This window comes from Coregonus clupeaformis, chromosome 31 (genome assembly GCF_020615455.1).
Source record: "Coregonus clupeaformis isolate EN_2021a chromosome 31, ASM2061545v1, whole genome shotgun sequence".
In the NCBI taxonomy this organism is placed as follows: Eukaryota; Metazoa; Chordata; class Actinopteri; order Salmoniformes; family Salmonidae; genus Coregonus; species Coregonus clupeaformis.
This window is the reverse complement of record NC_059222.1, coordinates 31,661,531-31,682,713: the sequence shown is the minus strand read 5'-3', so window position 1 is coordinate 31,682,713 and position 21,183 is coordinate 31,661,531. Positions and strand designations below refer to the sequence as shown.

The 21,183-nt window shown below is 43.4% G+C and overlaps 2 protein-coding genes, 1 non-coding gene and 1 pseudogene across 5 annotated transcripts in view; 1 reads left to right on the top strand and 3 right to left on the bottom strand.

Moving 5' to 3' along the window:
• Positions 1-10,975, bottom strand: part of LOC121547397 (LLGL scribble cell polarity complex component 2) — a 39,306-nt gene extending 28,331 nt beyond the window's left edge. For 2 of the 3 annotated variants that reach the window (XM_041858660.2, XM_041858663.2), the window contains exon 1: positions 10,714-10,975. The gene's annotated coding sequence lies outside the window, so the exon portion shown is untranslated. Of the gene's footprint in view, positions 1-8,987; positions 9,194-10,713 lie in introns of all 3 variants that reach the window. The other variant, XM_041858661.2, reaches the window with a different exon arrangement.
• A 264-nt stretch (positions 10,976-11,239) lies between these two features.
• LOC121547973 lies at positions 11,240-19,184 on the bottom strand (annotated as a pseudogene).
• Positions 12,095-14,452, bottom strand: LOC121547974 (BTB/POZ domain-containing protein KCTD21-like). Its single transcript, XM_041859378.2, has 2 exons — positions 13,622-14,452; positions 12,095-13,485 (listed from the first exon to the last, which is right to left on the bottom strand). The coding sequence occupies exons 1-2, from the start codon at positions 14,039-14,041 to the stop codon at positions 13,009-13,011; spliced, it is 897 nt and encodes a 298-aa protein (XP_041715312.2). The 5' UTR covers positions 14,042-14,452; the 3' UTR covers positions 12,095-13,008.
• A 1,584-nt stretch (positions 19,185-20,768) lies between the features above and the next one.
• On the top strand, positions 20,769-20,841 carry trnaa-agc. The gene has a single exon. It is a non-coding gene; the product is annotated as a tRNA-Ala (tRNA).
• Positions 20,842-21,183: the final 342 nt, after the last annotated feature.

Below are 21,183 nucleotides of genomic sequence, written 5' to 3'. Positions count from 1 at the left end.
CAGAAACTAAGTGGCAAACATCCACAGTTTCAGTGAGTGGACAGTATAGCCATTCTGTTACAGTAAATGAGTGATATCAGACATGGATTTTCCCAGGAATTCCAGTTGGACAGAGCAGGGCAATGACCTTGTGTTGAGAAATAGTTAGACAGATACCCACCTCACACAGCAATTCTCCCAGCAAGGGCCGTTAACAGTGTTTAGAAACTTGGTCAAGGATTTACAAGACAATTACGTTTTATTGATATTGGTGTGAATTATTACCTGGCCTCGCTTTTATACAACACTGATGTCATTCCTGATGACAAAGATCAAACAAACTGAATGAGAGCAGCATTGTTTTAAGAAAGTGGCGGCTAGCCTATATACAGGTGGTATGGCTGCATTTTATGAAATAATATTCAATTCTTCGGATATGTTTGGCTACGGAGGAATCACACCCACTCCCGGTTCGTTCGCAACACTCAACTGTGACATCATCAAATTCCAAGCATTCTACCAACTCAAACCATCAGAGAGGTGAGAGGGATGTCAGAGGGAAGAAAATACACACAAACGTGCCTGGACAGGGCATCAACACAGACGTAAACTAGGCTTAGTAACTTACTTCTGCTAGAGCTACAGCGCTTAAAGTAGCCATCAGTGAAAATTTCACTTTTAATAGTTCATATTCTGTTAGGCCAACTCGTCCCCAAATACAGTTGTTGACTCATTCTATACTCATATTTGTGGACAAACCATAAATTGTAGGGCTGGGAATTGCCAGAGACCTCACGGTACTATCATGATACTTAGGATAGGTGCCGATATGATATGTATCGCGATTCTATATGTATTGCGATCCGATGTTTCAAATATATTGCTCACCATATGTCTGCTGCAGAGAGACAAGAGAGAGCCATGAGAAAACAAGTTTTGATCAGTCATGGAAATAAAAGTACTGAAAACAATGGCTCCATATTTAAAAAGAAAATCGAGAACAAGCTATGAAGAAAAAATTGTTTTGGTGCAGGTACAGCCAACTAGTGCAAAAATATAGCGATATTGTCGATACACCGTAAAAAAGAATATCCCGATATGCCACTACAGTGAGGGGGAAAAGTATTAGATCCCCTGCTGATTTTGTACGTTTGCCCACTGACAAAGAAATTATCAGTCTATAATTTTAAAATGGTAGGTTTATTTGAACAGTGAAAGACAGAATAACAACAACAACAAATAACGCACGTCAAAAATGTTATAAATTGCTTAGCATTTTAATGAGGGAAATAAGTATTTTACCCCCTCTCAATCAGAAAGATTTCTGGCTCCCAGGTATCCTTTATACAGGTAACCAGCTGAGATTAGGAGCACACTCTTAGAGGGAGTACTCCTAATCTCAGCTTGTTACCTGTATAAAAGACACCTGTCCACAGAAGCAATCAATCAGATTCCAAACTCTCCACCATGGCCAAGACCAAAGAGCTCTCCAAGGATGTCAGGGACAAGATTGTAGACCTACACAAGGCTGGAATGGGCTACAAGACCATCGCCAAGCAGCTTGGTGAGAAGGTGACAACAGTTGGTGCGATTATTCACAAATGGAAGAAACACAAAATAACTATCAGTCTCCCTCGGTGGGGCTCCATGCAAGAACTCACCTCGTGGAGTTGCAATGATCATGAGAACGGTGAGGAATCAGCCCAGAACTACACGGGAGGATCTTGTCAATGATCTCAAGGTAGCTGGGACCATAGTCACCAAGAAAACAATTGGTAACACACTACGCCGTGAAGGACTGAAATCCTGCAGCGCCCGCAAGGTCCCCCTGCTCAAGAAAGCACATATACAGGCCCGTCTGAAGTTTGCCAATGAACATCTGAATGATTCAGATGAGAACTGGGTGAAAGTGTTGTGGTCAGATGAGACCAAAATCGAGCTCTTTGGCATCAACTCAACGTGTTTGGAGGAGGAGGAATGCTGCATATGACCCCAAGAACACCATCCCCACCGTCAAACATGGAGGTGGAAACATTATGCTTTGGGGGTGTTTTTCTGCTAAGGGGACAGGACAACTTCACCGCATTAAAAGGGACGATGGACGGGGCCATGTACCTTCAAATCTTAGGTGAGAACCTCCTTCCCTCAGCCAGGGCATTGAAAATGGGTCGTGGATGGGTATTCCAGCATGACAATGACCCAAAACACACAGCCAAGGCAACAAAGGAGTGGCTCAAGAAGAAGCACATTAAGGTCCTGGAGTGGCCTAGCCAGTCTCCAGACCTTAATCCCATAGAAAATCTGTGGAGGGAGCTGAAGGTTCGCGTTGCCAAACGTCAGCCTCTAAACCTTAATGACTTGGAGAAGATCTGCAAAGAGGAGTGGGACAAAATCCCTCCTGAGATGTGTGCAAACCTGGTGGCCAACTACAAGAAACGTCTGACCTCTGTGATTGCCAACAAGGGTTTTGCCACCAAGTACTAAATCATGTTTTGCAGAGGGGTCAAATACTAATTTCCCTCATTAAAATGCAAATCAATTTATAAAATTTTTGACGTGCGTTTTTTTGTTGCTATTCTGTCTCTCACTGTTCAAATAAACCTACCATTAAAATTATAGACTGATCATGTCTTTGTCAGTGGGCAAACGTACAAAATCAGCAGGGGATCAAATACTTTTTTCCCCTCACTGTATCAATTTCCCCCCCCATGACCAATCAGTGGTCTACGCGCATGAATATAATTTTATGACCGGTATACACGCACACCATTCTGTTGTTGGGGGATTGCTCACACCATTCCAACACAGAAAAGCTGCTTTAACATATTTAATTATCATTTTTTTTAAGGAAAACTATTTCACTCATATTGTAATTAATATTAGGTCATATTTCATAGAAATCTGGAAACACTGGACAGTTACTTTAAGCCCCATCTTTAAACAACATAGCTAGCATTGTAATTCAGACCGAGTGGCCAGGAAGAATGCCTGGCATCTGAAATATTCTACTTATGTTCTTATGCAATCGCCAGCTATGTCAGAGCATGTAGAAAGAAAAAACAACAACTATTAAAAGTCACTCCCATGAAACCGCCTGATAAGCAAAAACAAGTACTTCATTAAAACGAGAAGAGGGAGTTGATGTTTGGTGTTAAAAGTGTGGCTAGAAAACTAAAACGAGCCTAATTCAGACACACAAGAAAACATGTCTGACGGGTGCAGGACACAACACAGCCAAGGAGAATTAGCTGTGTTGGCAAATGGGGTGTGATCATAAACATTGAGACGAGACTACACCGCTCTCCCGTCCTCCTCCCAATCTCTTCCCTCGCTCATGGCATAGTGGCTCAGTTGCCTCCTGTCCTGTGTTGTCTCACTATGGAAGAGTAGGACATTGAGTTTCACTGACCCCAAAGAATTTAGTCACGCTTCTCAGTGAATCTGCAAATAGACTCTTAACCTTTGACCTAAGAAGCAAGAAGAGCATAGGACTGAAAGTTCAGAAGTCCTACATACTGAGCCGGCCTGCATGACAACGCAGCATCAACATCTAGAAAGGAGAATAAAAGAGAAAAGGGAAGTGTAATGCTAGTACAGGCTGATCCATAACCACTCATTGCAGGGCTAGGCCTATTCTTAGTGATGACTCCTCTCACACTCACTTCACAGTCAGCATCAACGGATGGGGCCTGACTCTTCAAATACTTTAGAAATGGATCTCATCACTGATCTGCCGGTACAGTTGGACTTGTGAAACCAATAACGTCATAACCTTAATTCCACTTATCCAATCAGTGATTACAAGGATAATTGATTACAGGGATTCAAGGAATAATTTTTAATGGGACTATCAGAGCAGAGATGTTTTTCCTGTCACTGTCTGGACAGAAATAAAATATTGTCAGGGGTCTGGTAGACAGGATGTCATTCCCCTCCACTCATGCCCTCTTTCCAGTAATCACACAGACAGTTTACACTGGCCTCACTGCTGTTGTTAAGTTACAATGCTACTGGTTGTATTATTAATCATAACCTACTGTGTGGAGTAGAGTGCACTTGCTGATATTATTATCCCCTTGAGGATTGTTTCTATTATGGTGTCATGTATCAAGCAGCGCCTATGGCTGTGCAACCGACAGGACAAAAACTATATAATGTGCACCGACTTCAATAGAGAAATAAAGTCTATGCAATAACACATTGCTGTCACTTCTTTCATAGTTGTTCATTATTGACTATTGTTGGCCTAAATTTTGATGCATTACTTAGGGCTAGGAATTGCCAGGGGCCTCATGATACGATGTTGTCACGATGCTTGACATTTTCCATATTGACTGAGCTTCATGTCTTAAAGTAATGATGGACTGTCGTTTCTCTTTGCTTATTTGAGCAGTTATAGCCATAATATGGACTTGGTCTTTTACCAAATAGGGCTATCTTCTGTATACCACCCCTACCTTGTCACAACACAACTGATTGGCTCAAACGCATTAAGAAGGAAAGAAATTCCACAAATTAAGGCTTCTCTAAAATGTTGTTTACATTTCTGTTAGTTAGCATTTCTCCTTTGCCAAGATAATCCATCCACCTGACAGGTGTTGCATATCAAGAAGCTGATTAAACAGCACGATCATTACACAGGTGCACCTTGTGCTGGGGACAATAAAAAGGCCACTCTAAAATGTGCAGTTTTGTCACAACACAATGCCACAGATGTCTCAAGTTGAGGGAGCGTGCAGTTGGCATTCTGACTGCAGGAATGTCCACCAGAGCTGTTGCCAGAGAATTGAATGTTCATTTTTCTACCATAAACCACCTCCAATGGCGTTTCAGAGAATTTGGCAGTATGTCCATTCGGCCTCACAACCGCAGACCACGTGTAACCATGCCAGCCAAGGACCTCCACAAGTGTGCTCTTCACGGATGAATCCTGGTTTCAATTGTACCGGGCAGATGGCAGACAACGTGTATGGCGTCTTGTGGGGTTTGCTTATGTCAACGTTGTGAACAGAGCGCCCCATGGTGGCGGTGGGTTATGGAATGGGCAGGCATAAGTAATGGACAGCATGATAAGGCACAGTGTCATGTCGCAAGGATCTGTACACAATTCCTGGAAGCTGAAAATGTCCCAGTCCTTCCATGGCCTGCACACCCACCAGACATGTCACCCATTGAGCATATTTGAGAAACTGGGTTGATGTGTAGAACAGCTTGTTCCAGTTCCCGTCAATATCCAGCAACTTCGTACAGCTATTGAAGAGGAGTGGGACAACATTCCACAATCAACAGCCTGATCAACTCCATACTAAGGCGATCTGTCACGCTGCATGATTAATTAGAGATATATATAAATAAATGCAACAATTTCAAAATGTTTGAGTTACAGTTCATATAAAGGAAATCAGCTAATTCAAATAAATTAGGCCCTAACCTACAGATTTCACATGACTGGGAATACAGACATGAATCTGTTGGTCACAGATACCTTAAAAAAATGATTTGGTTGTGCAAACCCACAGCTTCATCAGCTGTCCGGTTGGCTGGTCTCAGACGATACCTCAGGTGAAGAAGCCAAATGTGGAGGTCATGGGCTGGCGTGGTTGGACGTACTGCCAAATTATCTAAAATGACGTTGGAGGCGGTTTATGGTATAAAAATGAACATTAAATTCTCTGGCAACAGCTCTGGTGGACATTCCTGCAGTCAGCATGCCAATGGCATGCTCCCACAAAACATGAGACATCTGTGGCATTATGATGTGTGACAAAACTGCACCTTTTTTGAGCACATTTTAGAGTGGCCTTTCATTGTCCACAGAACAAGGTGAGTCTTCCAGAAGGACAAACATCTCTGCAGCACTCCACCAATCAGGCCTTTTTGTTGAGTGGCCAGACGGAAGCCACTCCTCAGTAAAAGGCACGACAGCCCTCGGGACAAGTCTCTGAATATCCTTGAGTGGCCCAGCCAGAGCCCGGACTTGAACTCGATCGAAAATCTCTGGAGACCAGAAAATAGCTGTGCAGCGACACTCCCCATCTAACCTGACAGAGCTTGAGAAGATCTGCAGAAAATAATGGGAAAACCTCCCCTAAATACAGGTGTGCCAAGCTTGTAGCGTCATACCCAAGAAGACTTGAGGCTGTAACCACTGCCAAAAGGTGCTTCAACAAAGCACTGACTAAAAGGGTCTGAATACTTATGTAAATGAGATATTTCCGTTAATTTTTAATGCATTTGCAAAAAAAATTAAAACCGGTTTTCGCTTTGTCATTATGGGGTATTGTGTGTAGATTGAGGAAAAAAACAATGTAATCAATTTTAGAATAAGGCTGTAACTTAACAAAATGTGGAAAAAGTCAAGGGGTCGGAATACTTTCCGAATGCACTGTGTGTGTGTGCGTTTGTACAGTGGGGGAAAAAAGTATTTAGTCAGCCACCAATTGTGCAAGTTCTCCCACTTAAAAAGATGAGAGAGGCCTGTAATTTTCATCATAGGTACACGTCAACTATGACAGACAAATTGAGAGAGAAAAAATCCAGAAAATCACATTGTAGGATTTTTAATGAATTTATTTGCAAATTGTGGTGGAAAAAAAGTATTTGGTCAATAACAAAAGTTTCTCAATACTTTGTTATATACCCTTTGTTGGCAATGACACAGGTCAAACGTTTTCTGTAAGTCTTCACAAGGTTTTCACACACTGTTGCTGGCATTTTGGCCCATTCCTCCATGCAGATCTTCTCTAGAGCAGTGATGTTTTGGGGCTGTCGCTGGGCAACACAGACTTTCAACCCTCCAAAGATTTTCTATGGGGTTGAGATCTGGAGACTGGCTAGGCCACTCCAGGACCTTGAAATGCTTCTTACGAAGCCACTCCTTCGTTGCCCGGGCGGTGTGTTTGGGATCATTGTCATGCTGAAAGACCCAGCCACGTTTCATATTCAATGCCCTTGCTGATGGAAGGAGGTTTTCACTGAAAATCTCACGATACATGGCCCCATTCATTCTTTCCTTTACACGGATCAGTCGTCCTGGTCCCTTTGCAGAAAAACAGCCCCAAAGCATGATGTTTCCACCCCCATGCTTCACAGTAGGTATGGTGTTCTTCGGATGCAACTCAGCATTCTTTGTCCTCCAAACACGACAAGTTGAGTTTTTACCAAAAAGTTCTATTTTGGTTTCATCTGACCATATGACATTCTCCCAATCCTCTTCTGGATCATCCAAATGCACTCTAGCAAACTTCAGACGGGCCTGGACATGTACTGGCTTAAGCAGGGGGACACGTCTGGCACTGCAGGATTTGAGTCCCTGGCGGCGTAGTGTGTTACTGATGGTAGGCTTTGTTAGGATTTTTGCTCACCGTTCTTGTGATCATTTTGACCCCACGGGGTGAGATCTTGCGTGGAGCCCCAGATCGAGGGAGATTATCAGTGGTCTTGTATGTCTTCCATTTCCTAATAATTGCTCCCACAGTTGATTTATTAAAACCAAGCTGCTTACCTATTGCAGATTCAGTCTTCCCAGCCTGGTGCAGGTCTACAATTTTGTTTCTGGTGTCCTTTGACAGCTCTTTGGTCTTGGCCATAGTGGAGTTTGGAGTGTGACTGTTTGAGGTTGTGGACAAGTGTCTTTTATACTGATAACAAGTTCAAACAGGTGCCATTAATACAGGTAACGAGTGGAGGACAGAGGAGCCTCTTAAAGAAGAAGTTACAGGTCTGTGAGAGCCAGAAATCTTGCTTGTTTGTAGGTGACCAAATACTTATTTTCCACCATAATTTGCAAATAAATTCATAAAAAATCCTACAATGTGATTTTCTGGATTTTTTCTCTCTCAATTTGTCTGTCATAGTTGACGTGTACCTATGATGAAATTTACAGGCCTCTCATCTTTTTAAGTGGGAGAACTTGCACAATTGGTGGCTGACTAAATACTTTTTTTCCCCACTGTACTTCCTCTCCCGTCTCATTAGCTAACCACAGTCAATTTCTCCTGCGAGGTAAACTGCTCCACATTGGTAGAGGTAAAACAGGAATTAGGCCTAGCTAGGAGACTGTACAGTGTGTAGGTTAACGAGCCACTGGCATGACACGTTTAGTGAGGAAGTGCATCTAACCTACTCGAGGCAGGGGTTGAAGGGTTTTCAAGCAAAACATGGCCCTCAGAGGGCCTTTTGTTGCCCTTGTGCGGTTGGATAAACTCTCCAGTTCAAAGTTAATAGGTTGGAGGTGAGACTAGACTTTAGGTTGCTGAGAGAATGAATCATGTGGTCACTGGTTCAAACCGTCCAGTTGGTGGCGGCAATACAACTTTTGGATGTAGTCCAACTTTTGGTCACTGGTCAGTCAGTCACTGTTTTGTAAAAATGCTATATCCGTCCCTTCATCATTTTATGCATTTCCATCATTCAGCACTTGGCTAAGCAGTAAGCACTCTTATCATGGCCTACTCTAATGAAAACAAACAACTTAGCCATAGCGATTCGATCTCAATGCTTCCTTAGCTTTCCTTATCAAGACTGATCTACATGTAACTGCCAAAATAATGGAAACACCAACAATGTCTTAATAAGGGGTTGGGCCACCACAAGCTTCCATAACAGCTTCAATGAACATTGGCATAGATTCATTATAGTGTCTGGAACTCTATTGGAGGGATGCGACACCATTGTTCACCAAATGATGGAATTTCTCATAGTTTTGTTGATGGTGGTGTAAGACGCTGTCTCAGGCACCGCTCCAGAATCTCCCATAAATGTTCAATCCGGTTGAGATCTGGTGACTGAGACACACAGCCTAAACCCACTATGCTCCTTTGAGACTCTTCTTTCAAAGGTCACAGATCTCTTCTTCTAGTCATGGTAACCAAAATACTGGGCATTTTTATACATGACCCTATGCATTATGGGTTTTTATTTGCCTAATTAACTCAGGAACAACACCTGCTTTCAATATACTTTGCATCACTCATTTACTTAAGTGTTTCCTTTATTTTGGCAGGTACCTGTACATTTTGGGACAGGTACTTGTTTTCCTTGGAGACTGGGGAGTGGTTTCAGGTGGAAGATTATCATGTCCAAACGGCAGAAGTCTGCTGAGAACAAAGGGGTGTTGTTTGGCTAGCACAGCTGCAGGTGGGAATGAAGGACTGGGCAGTGCCAGTGGAATGTCTGTCCTTCAGTAGTAGCCTGTCTGTCCCAGTCTTTTTTCCTGGATAGAAACCAATAGATAGATGCCAAATTCTTTAGGCAGGGGGGCAACAGCTAGGTGAGGGGTGAGGTATACTGTGTCTGTACAGTGGTAGGGAAACACTGGCTTGTCCAAAGGTACAGTAAGCCTCATACTCTTGACTGAGTAAATAGTTAACACTTGTAAAAGCCATATAAAAAAGGTTGCAATGAGTGAAAATGCATTACTGCATATTTGCATAGGTTTCATTGAACTGCAAACAGATGACAAAAAATTGGCAAAAAATGAATACAATCTTAGGTATTCTCCCTGTTGCAGGAGCCTAGAATGAAGTGAACGTCATGTTCAACCCAAAACAGTCCTGTTGACATTTCTTATTTTGGTCATGAATTTGCCCCCGAAACAGGTCAAACCGGTGTAACAGATTATTTCTTACCACAAACCCCTACGCCCCCCTCCCCAAATATACAATTACTCATTGATGAAACCCTACTCTACCGTTGACTCAAACTACCTGCGAGACGAGGAAGACACACCTTGCTCCCACCCTACTATCTCATCCTCATATTGTTCTTTATTTTGCTCATTTGCACCCCAGTATCTCTATTTGCACATCATCTTCTGCACATATATCATTCCAGTGTTAATAATAAATGGTAATTATTTAGCATTATGGCCGATTTATTGCCTTACCTCCATAACGTACTACATTTGCAAACACTGTATATAGATATTCTATTGTGTTATTGACTGTACGTTTTGTTTATCCCATATGTAACTGTGTTGTTGTTGTTTTTATCGCACTGCTTTGCTTTATCTTGGCCAGGTCGCAGTTGTAAATGAGAACTTGTTCTCAACTGGCTTACCTGGTTAAATAAAGGTTAAATAAAATAAATAAAAATAGTCCCTACCACCTCCTACTCCTCCTCCTCTTTCCCGTTGCCAAAGTTTTCCCGTTTCAACATTATGCAATAGCTAACTAGCTCAGCTGACTAAAAACGTGGTGAATGGTTCGTGATGTTGATGGCACTGAAAAGGGAACATTATTTAGTTAGCTAGCTAGTAGACACAGATATGGCGACTAATAGTGAGTTTGTCCGCGTTATGAGTTAACTAACGTTAGGTAGCTAGCTAGCTATTTCACCAACTTGTGCAGCAAGCAAGTTAACTAGTTAACATTAATAGCTACTTCTATTTCAGTCCCGTGTATCTAAAAGAAAATATGATGATTTCATCTGTGTCTAAAGTTTATAGACCCTTTAATTCCTGGTCGAATGGAATGAATCATGGCTTCGCAGCCGTTCACCAACAACACCGCCAAGCTAGCTAGCTTGCCAGTCAAGTTACAGTAACTAATCTCTCGAGGCTAACGTTAACTAGCACATCAACAGGGCAACGTTAACCAGCTAGCTTTACTCCGTGTTATCCAGTTGACTTAAACGTCAGCAGTAACGTTAAGTGTTTTAGCTGGTTAACCAACGACAGGCTACAACACCTGTAGACGCGACACTATTCTCTTGCTCGGGCCCTTCGAAACTCACCTGACTCACAACGGCCGTTGCTCCAGCTGTGTCCAATATGCTTTCACTCGCTAATTCACAAAGCTTGGTCGGCGTCCAGTTTGCCACGTCTCAACTTCCCAAACTAATATCAAATCAGAATCCAAAGCACGTCGTCTGCTTGTCTTTAAGTATTTAAATGCAGATCCTGTGTTGGTTTGTTTGGTAGCTAGCTAGCCCACCTATCTTTCGTATGCCCCGTCGGCAGCCTCGAGGTGATGTTTCCGGATGCCCCAGACTCGCAAAGCGCAACTTGACTGGCTAGCTTCCGCTGAGACTCCTCCCTTCAAACCCTTCCGCAATACACGCAATACGAATCAGCAGGGGAGTAGGGCATGACAATATAAATAGGTTTGGCTCCAAATGTAAAGAGTCAGATGTTTATTAATATGAAGTAAACTTTGGAATTTCCCCTAATACATTTTCAGAAAGTAATGTTGCATTGTGAACAGATGTCGCATGAAGCATAAGGTATCAAACTCATTCTGTTTATTTTTGCAGAATTATTTATAGTGTAAACAATAATCTCATTTTTCTGAGTAATTTTATAATACAACATAACAGTCTTTGAGATGCAACCACAAGAGATTATCCTTCACTTGATTTAGTGCTTGGCAATTATTACCTGTATTAGAATCATGATAGTTTAAGGCACGCTGAAGAAAAGTCTTACAAAAGATTGCTTTACCTGCTCATTTCACCCCTATCGGGTTGATTAAACATTGCTACATCCGCAAACAAAAGATCCTGCAAATCAATAGGAATGTGCTTTTCTTGTGGTCAAGTTGTACATAATGGAAAAATGTACAGTGTTTGTTCTTCATAAACTCAGGACCTGAGCTCCTTGTGAGGGAGTTGTGATGTAGAAAGTTGGGGATCCACTGTATCGCTCCTGTAGAGATAAATATACAGCTAGTGAATTCATTAATTTGCTTTTGAGTTCATTCCAAACACTGAAAACAGTATTGGAAGGATAAAAGTAAAGCCAACACCATAATCCTTGCACATACTGTAACTGTTTCCTTTGGATCTGCAAGTTACAGATGCATTGCGAGCTGAGTAGATGGAGGTAGGAGGAAGGGGCTAGAGGTTGTTTTCCAACCGGGCATCTTTCCTCTTCATATACTTAGATAGACATTGCATCATTGTATCTGACCCATTATTGCATCTGTGAGAGCATGGGCAGCACCATTGAGGTCATCTCCATTTTGAAGTAGTCCATTTTCTTCTTCTACTACTTCTATGAGTTGGCAAACAAACTGAAAGGGTGCACACTGCCACCTAGAGTGTGTTGTTTGAACAGGTATAAAGCCAAGGTTGGCGATTTACTGCCACCTGCAGTTATGGAACGTTTTCTCACAATTATAATTAATTGGCTGATCCCTCCTGATGACCCAGATGGAATCATGTGATCTTTCCTTAACCCATAAGAAGTCCCACCCAGTTGACTACATAAAAATGGTGAAAGTCCTCAATGGTGCTGCCCATGCTAAAACCTGTTTTTGGGCACTACAGTCCTCCATATTCCCATATTCTCCCATACTCATCTTTCCCCGCCTTCCTTCCTTCCTCCATTCAAAAATTACACATCTTATTCCCCTTCCGCCTACCAGAAAGGAACTTGCACCAGTCTGACTGATAGGGGTTCAGGGAGTAATACCTTTCATTTAATAGTGTTTATTAAAGTGTACTTGATGTGCTGTAAACAACTCTACAGACTGGTCAGTTTGTTACACAGTTATCTCTAACACTATTTTACAAAACAATACCAGCAAATGTACCTGCTCTTTGGAATGTTCGGATCACCCCTCCTACCAGTGCAGCACACTCTCTCACAGATACTCAGTCTATCACACTCCCAGTCTCCGTCTCTCTCTGCCTCTTTAAGAATTGCACTGATCATCAACAGGATGAACTGACAACCATTCCTTATTGTTGGGGACAGGGTCTATTCTGTAAAACCAGATGTAGGCCTACCCTACAGTTTAGACTACAACATGTCTGGAACAGTCTGCTCCACTGCAAGGGCTACCAAGGTTAGAGTTCGTTAGAGGGTTCAGATGGCAGGATCAGTCTCAGCTTCACACCAAAGAGAGGATTGTAAACATCATAGAGCGACCTTTGAACTTTACAGTGTTAGTAAAGTCTGCTAGTTATTGACCATCCATAAGCAGTCATGTGCAGTAGGTTGTAAACATTGTAGGGTGTCCTTTGTTATTTTAGTCTGAGTAAGTCCATAACTGGTGGTTCAGTTGTGAGCTGGAATGAGCTACATCACTACCGTACAAGCTGCAGAGTACGGCAGTTCAAAACGTCCATGGAGTCAGGGGTCACTGAGTCAACCCTAAAACCCTCTGCCAGAGACACCGTCAGCAGCTCCTCCAAAAACCTGTGCATGTCTTTGACCTCACAGGGGCTGCGGCGCGGGATGATGACATCACAGAGGTCACCAAAGTGGGTCTGTGTGGCCCAAGAGTCTGAGACGACGAGTCCTCTGTACCGCTGTTTCTCATACTGGTCCTGGGGAAGTTCGTCTGGCTGGGGAACCCACTCTAATTTGAGACGGTTGTGGCGCTGGTCACTGGGGAGGGGGGAGGTAGGACCCTGGGTGGTGCGGTAGGAGAAACGCTCACAGAGGAGAACCAGGAAGGCACGCCAGGTACAGAAGATTTTGGCGGTGAGGATGCGCACTGAGCATGTGCGGAGTTCGTAGTTCTCTGGAGCACGCCGTAGATTGAAGTGTAGCATGTGCACCTGGAATGAGACAAACAAGCTGATGCTGCAGTGCTAATGATACACTTGTATGAAAGAACATCCACATTCCACAACAAACCCACATGCACACACACACATGCTTACACTACAACACACACAAAATAAACACACACACCTGGCAGTCCACATCCACCAGCAGCATGGCTCTTCTGGGTGCATCTCTCAGGCTGAGCGCTCCAGTCTCAATGTGCCGCTGTATCTCATCCAGTAGGGGGCGTATCTGGAAGAAATCTGCTTCCCTCCTCAGCAGTCTCATCTCAGAGAACCCCTCCGGCAGGTCCAGGGAGCTGGAACGCAGGAAGTTCAGGATATAGCGGAAAACCTTCCCGTCGCGGTCGATGAAAACGTTTCCGCGTTCGTCCCTAAGCGTGGAGATCTGTCCAGTGAACATGGCGCCCAGCATGGAGTCTCGGTAGCGCGTCAGAGTGTCCAGGGTCGTAGTGTAGATCTCACCGCCAACGTTGAGAGACACGGGGTCCAACAGGGAGCTACAGTTGCTGTTAGTGTTGCTGTCCGAGGAGTTTAGGTTCAGCATCCTCAGGCACTGAAACTACCTCCGCTCAGGCTAGAACACTAGATTAGAACACTCCGGATTGGAATGGTAGAGCTCTTGTTATAACACTTCTCTTTCTAGGGAATTCAAGTTTCAATTGTCTTTTGTAGCCTGAATAGACTTTCCTTTCAGAGGTGGCAGGGCGAAGTTGTAACCGGGATACTAGCAAGTCACAAAAAGACCCCAAAAGGATGAAATAACAAAAAGATCAGTAAAGATTGGCTCAGTGTGTATGGAAGCTGGATCTGTAAAAAGCTGGTGCTCTGTTCAGGTGGATTTATCGATCTGTAGTTTTGTTTCTCTCCTTCATGGTCCTATGCTGTTTAGGATTCCTGTTGGTGAGCTGAGGCCTGGTTAGTTGCATAAGACAATTTGTGTCTGAGCAGTTCGCAGTGAGAGAGACGGGAGAGAAGGACAGTGAGGCGGGGGAGAAGGACTGGAATGTTAATAAAGGGGCGCTGTTAGCTTTTATTCTCCTGCCGTAACCCCTACTGTCTCACTCACACACACACACACACACACACACACACACACACACACACACACACACACACACACACACACACACACACACACAGGGGCGCGTGCACAAACACACACACACACACACATACACACTCTCTGGAAGCTGTTCGGGCAAGACACGGGGGACTAAGCAGTTTGTCTTAAAGTGACAGCAGAGATTCTAAAAGCTCTTTTACCCACAGTGACCAGTTTGTGCAAGCTAGTCCCGAAGTTCCCTTCACACAGTGTGTGTGTGTGTGTGTGTGTGTGTATTCCTCCTCACCTGTATGTGCTTTATGGTCCTGTCTATGGCTCCAGCCTGCAGTAGTGTAACAGTACAGCCTCCAAATCCTCCCCCTGTCATCCTGCGGAACACACCCTCCACATCCACGGCTGCAGACACCAGCTCATCCAGCTCCTTATAGCTCACCTCATATAGGTCCCTGACAGTAGGGAACACATTATGGATGGATACTTTACATTTCTATCATATTTTTCATGTGTGATAAAACAGGATTCTGCCCTCAATGCATTTACTGCGTTGAGGAGTTATTTGATGGTGTTCTCTATTCACCTGAGTGAGTTGTGGCTTTCCAACATGAGTTTGCCAAACTCTTTGTAGGCCCCTTTCTTCAGGGCCTCTGCTGCCTGGGCCGTACGCTCTATCTCCTCAATCACATAACGAGCCCTTCGATAGGTGCCATCGTCCAATCGGCGCTTAGCATCTGGAACAATTTTTTTTAATTGCAAAACATAATAACACAATGCTTGAATGTATAAGAATAGAATTGAACAGAATAGAATATCCTCTCATTCTCACCCTCCAGGTCCTTCAGTGTGGCATCTCTCAAGCTGGCCTCTCTCAAACCGGCCTTTCCCAAGATGGCAGCTGCCTCCTCGCACTGTCGTCGTCTGCCAGGGTACTCGCTGCCCGTCAGAGAATGCTTGACGTTTGAGTTACTGATGAGGATGACCAGGCCTGGGTCAGACAGAGGGACAGGAGTTGCCTCCAGAGATCTGAGGAAACAACAAGAGTATATAATACATTCATAACACAGTAGTAAACAACACTTTCAGTTAAGTGTTAGCTTTACTTTAGCATTAGCCATGATCCTTTAGCATATGCCTATAGCAGGGGTTCCCAACTTTTTCACTCAGGCCCCCCTTCCAGCATTGGGGAACATCAGTTCCCACAGTTTGGGAACCCACAGTTTGGGAACCACTGGCCTATAGGGCGATTCCATACCAGGCAGAAAATATTTTTGTTATCTCAGATTGTTCTGGCAATTCTCACATAATTTTAGGCACTTGTTAGGCCTATACATCAATCAAATGTATTTATAAAGCCCTTTTTACATCAGCAGATGTCACAAAGTGCTATACAGAAACCCATCCTAAAACCCCAAACAGCAAGCAATGCAGATGTATAAGCACGGTGGCTAGGAAAAACTCCCTAGAAAGGCAGGAACCTAGGAAGAAACCTAAAGAGGAACCTGGCTCCGAGGGGTGGCTAGTCCTCTTCTGGCTGTGCTGGGTGGAGATTATAAGAGTACATGGCCATTTAAGGCCAGATTGTTCTTCAAGATGTTCAAACGTTCATAGATGACCAGCAGGGTCAAATAATAATCACAGTGGTTGTAGAGGGTGCAACAGGTCAGTACCTCAGGAGTAAATGTCAGTTGGCTTTTCATAGCCGAGCATTCAGAGGTCGAGACAGCAGGTGCGGTAGAGAGAAAGAGAGAGAGAGTGGAAAACAGCAGGTCCGGGACAAGGTAGCACGTCCGGTGAATAGGTCAGGGATCCCTAGCCGCAGGCAGAACAGTTGAAACTGGAGCAGCAACACGACCAGGTGGACTGGGGACAGCCAGGAGTCATCAGGCCAGGTAGTCCTGAGGTATGATCCTAGGGCTCAGGTCCTCCGGGAGGGGAGGGAGGGAGGGAGAGAGAGAGAATTAGAGGCATACTTAAATTCACACAGGACACCAGATAAGACGGGAGAATTACACCAGATATAACAGACTGACCCTAGCCCCCCGGCACATTGACTATTGCAGCATAGATACTGAAGGCTGAGACAGGGGTGGGTTGGGGGACACTGGCCCCGTCCGACGATACCCCCGGACAGGGCCAACCAGGCAGGATATAACCCCACCCACTTTGCCAAAGCACAGCCCCCACACCACTAGAGGGATATCAACAGACCACCAACTTACTACCCTGAGACAAGGCTGAGTATAGCCCACAAAGATCTCCTCCACCGCACAAGCCCGAGGGGGCGCAAAACCAGACAGGAAGATCACGTCAGTGACTCAACCCACTCAAGTGACGCACCCCTCCTAGGGACGACATGGAAGAGCACTAGGAGAAAGCTCTGTAGGAGAAAGCCCCGGCTCCAGCTGTTTGCTTAGAAATTCTAGGGACAATAAGGAGGCCTGCGTCTTGTGACCGTAGCGTACGTGTAGTTATTTATGGCGGGACGTAATCAGAGAGATAGGTAGGAGCAAGCCCATGTAATGCTTTGTAGCAGTAAAACCTTGAAATCAGCCCTAGCCTTAAAAGGAAGCCAATGTAAAAAGGCTAGCACTGGAGTAATATGATCACATTTTTTCACCATCTTTCATTGAAATGTACAGCTGTGTGTCATCCACATAGCAGTGAAAGTTGACATTGTGTTTCCGAATGACATCACCAAGAGGTAGAATATATAGTGAAAACAATAGTGGTCCTAAAACGGAACCTTGAGGAACGCCAAAACGTACAATTGAATTGTCAGAGGACAAACCATCCACAGAGATTAACTGATATCTTTCCGACAGATAAGATCTAAACCAGGCAAGAACTTGTCCGTGTAGACCAATTAGGGTTTCTAATCTGTAAGACCCTATGATCCGTGAACCATACATGATACAGATGTCTTGGTGTCAGTACACTCCTTATAGTGTGCTCTTAAATATGGAGTATGTCTAGATGAAATACACATTTTCACATTCATTTATTCAACATAAAAAACATCTGAAATGTACCCTTTTTGATTTTGCTTATTTGTAGACATGTTTTGGAATGTCAAAGTGGGCTCTCTGGTACTTTTAATGATATGACCCATTTTATACATACATTGATGTTACAGTTCATTAACCAATCACGGCCCTCCTTTAGGATTGCACATTCAGCAAATCACCAGCAGAGGGAATTCCCTTTGAATCCATTTCCCATTCACTGTGTTGGTGGTGGTCATAAAATTGCTCAGAACTTCAGAATTAGCAGAGAGCCTACTCTGGAAATGTTATGTACTTGTAGAGTATATTGTTCCAAACAAAATGTCTTAAATCAAAAAGGGTACTTTTGAGACATTAATATGTGTATTTCAGAATCTAGACATACTTCATATGTTAGAGCACACTATAAGGAGTATAATGACACCAAGGTGTTGTCTGTATTATGTATGGTTCATGGATCAAAAGGTCTTACAGGAGTCATGAATAGGTCTAAAAAGTGGCTAAAAGGGCCACTTTCATCATGATTTTCTCAAAAAAATGGCTTGTGATACAAATGTAAAAAGCATGTCAAACACATTTCCTCCCAATGAAGTTTCTATGTGAAAATTGCCAGAAGAATCTGAGATACCGAAAATATTTTTGCCCTATCAGCAGGCCTGTTACCTGCAGTCTATGAGTAGAGAGTGAGCCTCGCTGCCCAGCACAGAGACAAACTGGTCCATAATGCCTCAGGGCACACCAGCGTGGGTGTGTTCTGCCTGCTGGCATGCCACCACCTTGGCCACCTTGTCTGAGGAGGGCAGTAGAATGAAATTATGACATGTTGTGCAAATGTTTAGCTTCACTCATAGGCACTATTTGATGTTACTCAAATCCACTCACCTGGTTTGAGCTGCTGTAGGAATGTGTACATGGCCACCTCTAGAGAGGTTGAGCTGGACAGACCTCCTCCTAGAGGGACACTCACTGCCCTAACCCTGGGACTGGAGGAGCTGCCGGGATGGATGGAAGGATGGATGGATGGAGAAAGAGAGGCAGACAGACAGACAGACAGACAGACAGACAGACAGACAGACAGACAGAGAGGGGATCTCGATGATGATATATGGTGTGTCACTATTACATTTTGTGATCAGGTGATACACAAGATGTTGCTCATACATCTGTAGTGCTGCACTACTCCTTTCACGTAATTGGGAAGGTCAAAGTCCACTCTCCTGGGCTCCTCCACATCTTTAGCAGCAGTTACGATGGAGACACTCTGGCCAGAAGTAATACTGACAACCACGACCGTGACTAGAGGCAGAGCCTGGCACAAGGATATAATTAATAAGCATGTTTCACATCTGTCAAAGCAGCAGTGCTTTAATGGGTCTGTGCACCCACCAGTGTTTCTTGTGATGTGGACTGGTTTATACAACAGACACTCTTGTCAATCGCAAACAACCTTTGATCATCACAAGCATGACATTCATTACCATTGGTAGGACATATCCCTGGTTGTATCAGGTTGACCCTGCCGGGGCACACACAGCCACCTCCGGACCATCTCCCCCGAAGCTCTGCTCAAATACACACCGAGCCTCGGCAACCAACTCTGACACACTCCGGACTGGACTAGCCATGAATGGAGTGGACGGGTAGAGTAGACAAATCATGAATTCAGAGTCCAAAATCCAGCAGCAGCACTTTGGAAACTTCAACCATCCGAATCTTACGTGAGATCTAAGTTTGAGACAGCGTTTGAATCACCATACATATTGTTATTAAATAACTGGATTATGAGTGAAAAGCAAATAAACTATTCTAGGAGCTGTATTTCAATATTTAATGATCAGTCATGTGTCAGCTGAACCTTGGACTAGGCGGGTTTGTTCTTCTTCTTCTGTGGGTTTTATGGCGGACTACAACCCAAAAAGGTGTATTGCAGGCAGGTTTGTTGTTACTTTATTATTGGCTAAGTAAGGTCACATGAAACAGCCAGGGTCATCCCCACAGATAGAACAATGAGAAAAAATGGTTGTCTTTTAATGAGTGATTGTAGTCTAATCGGGTGTCCCTTTCCAAAAACGACAAGGAAATTGTAAAAGTTTCAATTAAATGTCGAGCAAATGTTAACAACACAGAACACCTTCACCAGAACAACTTTTTGTTGTTGGTGAAGTAGATTATGTGACAAATGTCGCATGGAAACACTTTTTGGCACAAATATTTATAGAATAGCCATCATGTCGAAGGAATTGGAGTCACGGGATGCTGTGGTACCGTTGTTTTCGCTACAACACACCTGGTAGAATGCACATTTTTGTTGTTGTTGCTAATATTAGATGTTTCGCTTGAAAGAAAATTGATAATTACAGTAGCTAGGGTTCCAAACAATTGGCAACAGATTTTCCTGCAAATCTTCAAAAAAACGCATAAAGAAAATATGCACATTTTCCCACCAGTGGGGTGTTTTCACCAAATGGAATTGTTGTGGATAGAAATCACTGCGTGATGACATAGTGCACACAAGTTTTTATGTACTGAATAAAAATCAAAAGTTAAATGTGTTTCCATTGCATTTTCAACTCACAAAAACTGTTGCGTTAAATAGCAAATGTGCCTACTATGGTCTTGGCCCATGCACTCTAGCCAACAGCTTGCAGATGCTGTGTGGGTAGGTTAATCTACATGATGCAATTATTATGGATAGCAAGAATGTTTTTATTTTTCAATGGGCAGCCAAGCATCGATCATCATGTCACTAGAATAAGACCCTAGATATGTAGTGGAAAGCAGCATCAAGATCACGTTCACTTTCGCCACCCTGTGAAGTATTTGTAGCCTAATAAACTGCATTGTTTCACGAGTCATAGTGGGAGACACACCACATGACTCAAAGTGAATTTATACTGAACAAAAATATAAAAGCAACATGTAAAGTGTTGGTCCTATGTTTCATGAGCTGAAATAAAATATCCCAGAAATGTTGCAGAAATTTTACCGACACAAAAAGATCACACCATGTCGAACGAAAAAATGATCTGTCGGCATTTAATTTTTTTTACGGAAACTTCCTGTTTCCATTGCAGTTTTTTAAATATGGTATGACTGTACTCGCATGAAAACTGTTTGGAAACGTGGTTATAAATAACTAAACGTACCAGTAGTGTAAGCATTTGCAGCTAACTGAGTCTAGTACTCTATATCTTCTCTATGCGTCAACCGGGGGATTAGCTCAAATGGTAGAGCGCTCGCTTAGCATGCGAGAGGTAGCGGGATCGATGCCCGCATCCTCCAAAGATTTTTGTAACAACCACGGTGTTTCTGTGGTTTATTCAAAGACCACGTGCGTACATTTCTAGGATTTGTGTAGTGGATATTTGTGTCCAATACAATAACTACGGAATTTTGTAAAGTTATTACTTGGAATATAATTGCATTGCCTTCAATATTATAATGCATGCATGTCCAACTGCTTTCATTGCGTTCTCTCTCGACTCTCTATTCCAGTAGAGGGCGGTATGTTCTCATCCAACTACATTACATCTAAAATAACTATAGAACCTGTGCAATTTCGACCATTATTCAGGCCTATATCAAGTGTATTTTCATAAACAGTTAGTTCATGATTAACCCTTC